The sequence below is a fragment of the Gavialis gangeticus genome, unplaced genomic scaffold (assembly GCF_001723915.1).
Source record: "Gavialis gangeticus isolate Ggan-Ray unplaced genomic scaffold, GavGan_comp1, whole genome shotgun sequence".
NCBI lineage: Eukaryota > Metazoa > Chordata > Crocodylia > Gavialidae > Gavialis > Gavialis gangeticus.
In genome coordinates, this window is record NW_017729004.1 from 11,202,509 (window position 1) to 11,212,189 (window position 9,681).

Sequence of the window (9,681 nt, forward strand, 5' to 3'; positions counted from 1 at the left end):
TAAAAGTCAACTCTAAGTGCTCTAAAACCCAGGCACTTGCTTGAATTTCCTGTGCAATGTGTTGTCTGGGAGGAGCAGAGCAGCAGGTCCAGAGCTGGGGTCATCTGAGCTTATGGGTCCTGAGATCCAGGCAGGGAGCGGGGTATTTAAGGCTGTCAGATTCTCCCAGGGTGTTCTTGTGTAGACTTAGGGAATCAAACCAAATTTGGTTAGACCTGAAGGTGGCTCAATTACTTGACATTTACCCCTGCTGGTGCATGACATCCACTGCCTCTGAGGAAGCAAGGTTGAGCCCAGTGTTGAATGAAGAATTAAGTCTGTAGATGGGTGCTCAGCATCCGCAGGCTCCTGTCTCTTTTTGGGAGGGACCCAGTAAGTGCAGGGGTCTGCAGGTGCCATGCAACACCTTGTGTGTCAGGAGTACGGCAGGGGGGCCTGAAAGGAACCCGGAGCTGAACTCTGATTGCTAACTCCTACAAAGATCACTTCTCTCTTTTCAAAAACCTAGGACAGTGGGGCCATCCTTTGAGAGGTGTGCCACTCTGATCCCCTTCCCCTGCCTGATCTTTCCTCTGCTTTCTGTTCCCTGCCCTATCTTTTCCTGTGTTTCTTCCCACATCTGCCTTGTGTCACTTTTGGCATACATGCCATGGGTTGGCCACCCTGACCTAGGAAGCTTGCCCGGTAACATGTTGTTCTCTTCCAGAGTGAGTTTTGTCTATCTGAACGTCTAGGAAGTGAAGAGTACACTGGCAGGTAGCTTAAACCTTAACTCTGCCCTCCGTGATCAATGAATGCAGCTGTATGCTCTGATATACACAGTTTTGTTCTGCCTGGGCATATCTACGTGAAATGCCAAATGTGCAGTGGACTAATTCTACTGCACATCAGCATGGCAGGCAAAAAATGTGCTAATGCGCAGTAGAATTAGTCTACTGCGCATTAGCATCACCTAAAATGCACACGTCAGTGCTGTTGTACAGTAATGCCGGTTACTATGCACTTAATAGTACCAGTTATTGCAGGTACTAAACTAAATGCACAGTAACCATTGTGCATTAATGCACATATAGATACGCCCTCCTTTGTACTACCTATACCCACCCTGCAGTCGAACACTCAGCCTGCCCAACAGAAGAACATGGCTTTTGCTAAATTGTACAGCCTGTTCGCTCTTACGTGTATAGTGCCATCTACTTGTGTATTTTTTTTTTTTTCCTGCCCATTGTTAATCTATCAACTATCCTTACTTCTCCGTCTAACTGTTGACAGTTGCCACAGCAAGGTGACCCTGGTCCTCATTGCTGTTGCAGCCTAGGCAGCGCAGTACTGAAATGAAACATGGTGGATCTCTCAGAATACGCTGGCATCACTTTCCTTTGTTCCTACAAATTGAGGTTGGCCAGCGGGCACCCCCTCCCCAACATAGAAAGAAAGGGCCACTGCTATCCCGGCTTTGTCAAGCTGCTCCTGATAATTCCTCTGCCCATCAGTATAGTTGCACCCAGCACGGTGTACAGGTAACCCCCGCTTAGCGCTCTTAATTGGTTCCTGAAAAACTGAGCATTAAGCAAAATGAGTGTTAAGCAAAATAAAGTATTTGACGACCCAATATGGCAAGCGCTATAATGAAACTCGCTGAGTGCTAAGTGGAATCGGGTATCAATTTAAAATGAGTCCTTTGTAAGTGACTGAAATGTGGGTTTGGTTATCAGATTGTACCATGTGCGCTTCCTTTAAAGGACTGTTTTGCTAATGGGAAGTTATGGATGGGGTAGTTCTTCTTGTATCCAGAGAAAGGGTCTGGTGTTGGGGCTAGGACCCAGAACTCCTCCTGAGGTCTAATCTTGGACTGGGCACAGACTGCGTGTGTCCTTGAGTAAGCCATTTAATCATCTTTTACCTCTCAGAAGCACTGACGGGACTAGGTAGCAACCTTGTTCCCTGTTCTGGAAAGTGAAGCAAATATTTAAGGGGGTGCAAAGACTCCTAGAGCATTGAAGAGAGCCAGTTACTTTGGGTGCTCTGATATTAAGGTCTATCAGAGTTTCTTGGCTAACGCCAGCTTTCCAGTCCACATCTCTCTCAAGATATAATCTGGAAGGCCAATTTTTCCTCTGGACCAGGTCCAGACATGAAGTGCTTTATTGATACTTATGTAAAGATCTGTTCTAACATCATGGGCAAAGTGAAACCAGCTTTTTTTTTTTCATTTTAAGGAAGCTCTAAATATGCATATATTGTTAAAGCACAGCACTTTACCAGAGCTGTAGAGTTAATTTCAGTGGATTCTTAATTCTGCAATGGAAAAAAACCCCCAAACTTTTATGTTCTATTTCTGTTTAGAGCAGGAGAAACTCACGCTCCAGAAACTTCAGGGTTTTTGTTGTGCAGGCTCCATGCACCAATTTGACTCTGTAGTTCCTTTAATTCTGCAGATGCAGACTCCAGGGCTGGTAGCTTTGCCATGCCCTGACATGGTGCAATGATCAAGAGTGGTCAGTTTTGCAGCTGCTATTTAAAAACCTGTAGGGAAGCAGTGAGTCTGTTTCCATACTGCTGCCTCTGCATCTCCTCTTTTCTCAGCCACCTGCCTAAGCCTGGGGGAACCGAGGCTGGGAGCAGGGTACGGATTTAAAGTCCATTTTATTCCCATCCCAGGCATCCTTACAAACAGCAAGGAAACTCCTGGGATAGGAGAAGGGGTAGGGAGGGTGGTGGTGGTAGTAAAGTTCTTGGTGTTGTAGATGGCTTCAGACTCCTCAAGAACCAATTAGTCAAAGACTGATTTAAGAGAAAGCCAACATGGACATTTTAAGGGCAGCAGTATAGCAAAAATCTCCAGCATGATTCTTCTCCTCTGTACTGTAGTTGGCCTTTTGCAACTGTCTAACCTCCCACCTTCTCTGTTTACTACCCAAAAGTAGGTTGACTAGTCCTGTATCTAGACAATTTCATGGTCTAACTTGAGCAGGTTAGGTGGCATGGTTATTACAATTCAGGATTTTCATCTTTACTTGTAATTAGTCCTTTTCTTCCCCTCATCAGTACTCTGACTTGAGGCAGATAGTGGTAGGGAGAAGAATGGCATATAAAGACTAGGGAGGGAATGGCATATAAAGACTAACACCTTTCTTCTTTTTTCTTTCCACAGAAAGAAATTCAAGCCATGAGCCAGTGCCATCACCCGAATATTGTATCTTACTATACATCGTTTGTGGTGAAAGATGAGCTCTGGCTGGTGATGAAGTTACTTAGTGGAGGTGAGTGGTCCTAAGGTCAGATGCCGTGAAGAGTATGGGAAGCAGCCGGTGTAAACAGCCTTCTTTCTCTGCTGTACTGTACCCTCCTCTCCCGTTATTTCCCCTTGCCCAAATCTGAAGACTCTGAAATAACGGTTCAAAGAGTTCCTTTTGAATTTTCTCAAAGTTAAAGGGATACAATCAACATGAAAATACCAAGAGTTCAAACAGAAGTGCTGTCTGTTGCCAGTAATACCCAAGATGATAGTAACTGAAAGGCTGGAGTTTAAAAATAAATTGTTTTCTATTTATTTGGTAATGCTTCATCTAGAAAGCAGGCTTACTTTCCCCTGCATAGTCACTTTTTCTGTGTTTCTCTCCCCTTTTGCTGTGCAGAAGACTCACTCAAACATTTGAGAAGTGGAAAATGTGCATTAAATCATAAAAACCGGACAGGGAAATTTGGTGGTGGGTATAGTTCCAGTTACCAGGTGAAGCTTTTGGAAATGGGTTCAGTTTAAAGGTGACTCTGCTGCCCAGGTCTTCCTGGATGTTAATGCAAAAAGTGGTATTGTCCCCATCAGTAAGCAAGCCTCAGCCCCTGGAGAAGCTTGACTTTTTTTCCTAGTCAATAGTTTCACCTTCTCCTCTTGTCTCTCAACAAGCCTGCTGCTTGTTGGTGATAAGCTGTTGTTAACTGGCCAATACATTGATTTGACTCTCTTTATCTGTTGGCCTCCCTGCTTAAGAACCCAAATCTCTGTGATCAGTAGAACAGCTCTTGCACAATGCAGGTGTTTGATCCTAGGTGGAAGGAGGCTTGTGGTATGGCCATGCAGCGAGCTTCTGGGCAGACGGATGCTTGATCTGCCTCATCTTCCACCATGCAAAGCTGGGTTCTTCTAGCTGTTTGTCCTCGAGCAATACTGGATGTGCTTCTAATCATCCTCCTATTGGTCTCAGTAAAAGGTAACATTTCCGCACCCCCATTTGCTCTAATATCAAGCATCCGTGTGTCAAGCTACTATACTTTTGGACTAGAATCTCTCTGTTAGAATCCATTGCTATGGCCTAGGCTCCTACCCTGCCCAAATGCCATCTTCTTGGGTTTGGAGGGCAATTCTGACTCCAGATGGCGATCTGATGTGATAGAGCAGTACACTTTTATTAAATCATCATGCTATCAGAGGCCTCTACTTTACTTTTTCAATAGGGCAATAATTAAATCTGTAACGATATCACCAGGAGAACATCCTGCTGCATCACTTGACTATATGGAAAAATCTGGCCAAACTTGCTTTTCCACAGGAGCTTCACAACAGCCACTTGGTGTGTGTCCCTGATAAAAGTTGCTGTAGAAAGTCATCACAGCGCTTTTCAGGAACTGAGTGTTATGCAGGGCTAATGTTGCGAATTTAAATGAGTTTAAAAATCTGCTAATTTTTCCTCCCCCTTATTAAGCGAGTGGCTGAGCATCAGCCATACCGTCTGGGTTTAAATGCCTTATTCTCACCCTCTTCTTTTCAGACTACAGTGTGGATAAGCATTCCCCATTGGCTTACCATTCAGGATTCATACCACATACATAAGAAGCAGGGCCTATGTACCTTGAACACAAACTGACAGTGTAATGTAGAGCACGGACCTTGCTAGACTGAAAGTGTGAGTAGATGCCTCCGGGAATTGGTGAGAAACTAGGGAACTTTTTCCTTCTTCTGTCACTTGCCCACTAAGTGCAGCTAGCTCATTGGTGGCAAGTTGTACAGTTGGTTGTGGTTAAGTGCTTACATTGCACAAACCACATTACACTTGATCCCATTAGATTAGGACTTGTGGTAGATTCAGACTAGGAGGTGGGTTTAGAGTCGAAGAACAGCGGTGGAGAAGCTTGTATGTACATGTACGTGTATTTTACCGTTACCCTTGATTCTGGAGGCAGATTTAAGAATTACTCTTAATGCTTGTAGCTGTTACTAGACAACAAACATTTGAGTGCTGCACCAGCCAGCCAGAACTTTGTCTAGCACACTCATTTCTGCTTTCACACCTCTTTCCCATCTACATTACAGATTGAAGTGAGGAGAGGATCAGTCTTTGTTGCTTGCTCTGATGTGTCCTGGCTTTACCCTGGTAGCATGGAGAACAAAAGACTAATGTTTGTGAATATTCTTTGAGTTGTTACAGCATTATGGAAATCAGTCACCAATGTTGTGCTGTACATCAAATCCCAACATTGTACTACAGAAGTTGAGGCCTGTTTTCATAAAAACTTTTGTACCTCGTCTTCTAGGCTAGGGATAGAAATTACAGATAAACTGGTATAAGTGATTGGAAACTGGTTCAAATCTGTAACACAACAGAAGTTCAGTGCACATCAGCCATTTTAAAAGCGGTTTAAACCAGTTTAAGGTAAACCTGGATGGACATAGCATCAGACTTTAACTGATTCAGGTTAAATCAGTTTATTGAACTTCTGTGCCAGATCCCCTCCAGATTCAAGGTCACTCAGTCCCCCAGCATCCCAGGATACTTGGCACCTCCCCCACAACCCCACCCTCCTCCAGGTGGGCAGGCTAGCCTTGGCCCAAGCTGTACCAGGGAGGCGTGCTCTAGTGCCCCCTAGCTTCTGGCCTGGGCCATGCACTTCAGGCATGTGGCTGCATTTCCAAAATCAAAAGTGAAAGTTTGTTCATTTGCTTATCAGTTCAGTTGACTTGGTTTAGGCTAGCTTGTGAAGATTGAATGGGTTCATCCTGGAGATTTGTTAACTGTCTGTACTTAGCCTTGTTGTGCTATCACATTGCTGAATGAAAAGGATGGTGTATGCGAGGCCAAAATGAGAAGATTTTTTGTCTGAACTCTGATTTAAGTGAGTCTTAAAGTATTTATCACCTTTAATTTGGGTTTGAGCCAAAATCCAGGCAGACTGGAGTGGAAGTGTTGTTATGAAGAATGAGGGCCAGCAAGTGATGAGTCCAGGTGGCTTGTATTTAAGAGGTACAGAGACATTTGTGCTCTCCTGAGTCGACTGTAAATGTTTGGTGTGTCTGGTATTACACAGCAGTAGCAAGGAGGTGGTAGCTTGGAAGGCAAGCTTTTCCCTGGATTTTTTTTTGTTCCTCTTCTCTTTCAGAAATCAGATTGAACTTCTGTTTTTCCACACTTTGCAGAGCCACCACCTGGGGTGGTGGGGGGCTTTCTAACCTTCTGACTGAAGTGCCATTTTCTTTCTCTGCCACCATGCAACCCTTGTACATGGTCTCACTGCATAAAACATGTGGCTTGCTCATTTATTTTTAATTGGGATGAGCAGCCCCTGCCCCTGCCTGCATGCCTTCTCAGACTGCAACCCTCTAGCTCCTTCAGTGCACTCCTGGCTCTAGCAGAGTTCATGTCTTAACCCTGCAACGCAAAGCCAGGGCTAAGTATGCAAAACACTTGCTTGTTGAAAACCTCTCTTTATGGCACAGAGTAGGTTTTACCATCCCAGCCTGAAGCCTGGGAAGCCTCCATGCTTTTTTAAATGGTGCAGGTCTTTCAGAGGTTGAAGACCTGCCAGCTGATCATGCACTCAGTGCCTCTCTGTCTCCTTCGAGGCACATAATTGAATCTGTGTAGGAGATCAGCATTTTGAAACAGGTATTCATATGTGATTTTCTTTTTTCCAGAAATTCCTACCTAATCAACTTCTTGCCTTGTCCTTTTCCTTAATTATCCTCTGAAGTCCTTGGTCAGCAGTTCAGGAAAGGGGAGCAAAATGGAAGGGGTAGAAAGAATCCTTGGGCGCTGTTGCACATGCTTTGGGGGTGGCACTTTAATTAGATTGGTGCCAAGAGCTGCTCTGAAGCGCTGCTGCGTCTTGTGCGTTGCGTGTCTGCACTTTACAAATGGTGGTGCAGGTGCTTGAACTAAAGCTCGTTCAAACTTTCCGTGCCTCCGTGCTTGTGTGTAGGTGCCTTTTTAAGTCTCCAACAAGGGGAGGGATCTTGTTCTCTTTCCTTGTTAGTCGCTGATCTAATCACTCCTAAGGCTTCCCTAATGCCAAGCAGCGAATTAAGGTCACAGCTTGGGCAAAGCTTCTTGTTTAACTTTTTGAATTCTTCTGTTATCAGAAATAGGATCCAAGAGAGCACAAGGTTAGTCGGTCTCCAAGGTAAAGATCTGTTAAGCAATAATAGCTGTGGGCCTACAGATGCCTTATAGCAATTACACTGTAATAAGGTGGAGTTCCCCATAAGGATGGGATGATGTGTCTGATAAGATCTCTGTGGCTGTACGAGTGTGAGGCATGCTTGTATGCTGGTAACTACATTTAAAAAATGTAAATATAAAAGGTTGAGATCAATGGATTAACCAGTTCACTTAGTGTAGGCATTTGGGGGAAAAGCAAGTTAGAAGTCAAAGTAGGATTTATCTGAAAACCCTGATGCTATATACTCCACTACCTGTGACCTTCTCTACTGTACCACTCCCCTCTTCTGCTCGCCTTAATTTTGCTTTGTTTTACACCTTTCCACAGATGTCCCTTCCCCTCTGGGATATGCAACAAGAGAAGGGAGTATCCAGCATGAATTCTGCTATGACCGTTCTGGCTCTGATGTGGCTTAACATATATTGGGAATGCATTTCAAACTCATGAAGCACAGCATTTATTCAGGAGTGTGTGGTTTTTTTGTGTGTTGTTTTTTTTTTTTTTTTCCATGCTGTGTATAATGCATTCCTTATCTGGAAGCTTGCTCGGTGTCTCTGTTTATCCCCTATCCTGCTGCATTAGGGCTTTGGATCTTATAAATCGGAGAAATGCGGAGGCTTCTCATCTAGTCAGAGGCTGACAAAACAGGGATGTATGTCTTGGAGGTGGTTGTGAAACTCTGTTGTTCTCTGTTGCTGAGATGTGAACATTTAAGGATCCTCCAAGTTGGAAACTGTGAGGCCCTGATGCAGCAAAATACTCTGTTGCAGCAGACTCTGAAGATCCTAAGCCAACACATAGAATAGCTTTTATTCAGGCCTTTCTGATCCTGCAAAAATCAGAGTGCTGTCCACATGATATAACAGCAGCTTGCCTGGCTCACTTGTGCCAAACCTCTGCCTGACTGACAGCAGTCGATTTATTACTGCAGGCTGTCCATGCTAATGTGGTGACTTGGGGAGGATTTTTTTTTAATGTTAACTAGAGATAATTCGGAGGGTTTCTCTTCAGTCTAATGTCCCAGGCATGTGTAATGCTCTCAGACATTCCTGTTTAGTAGTGTAGGGTGTGGCATGAAGTGTGTAACTGAGTTGGCTGCTGCGAGCACCATGCTCTAGTTTTTTGTATTTCTCTTTACCTATCCTCTTCAATCTCTTCAGGTTCCTACACAGTGCCCATTATTTTTGGGCACATGCCCTTAATGTGTTAAACCAAGGGTGGCCAGCCTTTTAGGCAGGCACATCACAAATTAGCTTGCCTTGAGTGCCACTCCGATCCCTTTCCCCTGCCTGATCTGCTGCTCTGCTTTCTGCTTCCTGCCCAGCCTGCTGCTGTGCAGCCCGTGCTTTCCTTGGCCTGTTGTGTGCCACGTATAGAGGCTGCCCATGCCACTTGGGACACGTACGACAAGTTGGCCACTTCTGCATTAAACCATGTGACCAATTTACTATCACTTGGTTCTTCTTTCTCTCTCTTAAAGGAGAAACATTGCATGCAAATTTCCTGTGTAACATGCTGCATGCAGGGGAGATCTGAATACAAGGCATATATGTCTCTTTGAGCAGGAAGTTTGACCTTTGTGGTTGCTTTTAGTTGAATGTGCTTGCCTGCAGTAGATCTACATGTTACAAAACTCTCCATAATAGGGGGTGGCTAGACTTAATCTGTCTAGGCTTAGACCAAAATCTTGACATGGCCTAGAGCCTCAGGACCTGCAGCTTTTTGAGATGTATGTGTCCTAGAGTCAGTGGTCTATACAGAGCACCCCAGTTTCAGGAACTGCATTTAAATTGCCTGAAAGGTGCTAGCAGGCCACAAGCCATGGATTTGCCAACGCTACTGTAGAACATGTGATATGGGTAAAGATTGCTTTTATACCTCTTTGGGTCTGGTGCTCTGTCTCCAGCTATTAGATAGGTGGCACAGTGTGCATCCTCTAAATCTGCAGCTTAAACTACTACATACTCCCATTTGGAAGGAGCAAAGTGGAAAGAGCAAATCCACTAATGACTTGTTGCCTTGTGTTGTCTCTACAGCTATGAGAAGCGATGAAACCTGCACCTCTTTGAAGCAGTAGAAGGCAGTGCAATGTGGAGAAACGTTGATGTGTGCATATATGCCAGGGGCCTGTTCTTATTTGACGAGATCAGGCAAATTTTTTAACTTTGGTGCCTTAAGACAGTTAAATTAGTTGCCTGATTTGTTTTGAAAGTGCTGGAAGATTGCTGGTAGTGTTGATATGAGCTG

At 44.4% G+C, this 9,681-nt stretch overlaps 1 protein-coding gene across 2 annotated transcripts in view; it reads left to right on the plus strand.

The window, feature by feature from the left end:
• The window catches only part of OXSR1 (oxidative stress responsive 1), a 180,219-nt gene that overhangs the window by 50,031 nt on the left and 120,507 nt on the right, over nucleotides 1-9,681 (plus strand). For both annotated transcript variants that reach the window (XM_019508089.1, XM_019508091.1), the window contains one exon: nucleotides 3,155-3,263. In XM_019508089.1, coding sequence (XP_019363634.1) covers nucleotides 3,155-3,263 — 109 coding nt within the window. The remainder of the gene's footprint in view (nucleotides 1-3,154; nucleotides 3,264-9,681) is intronic.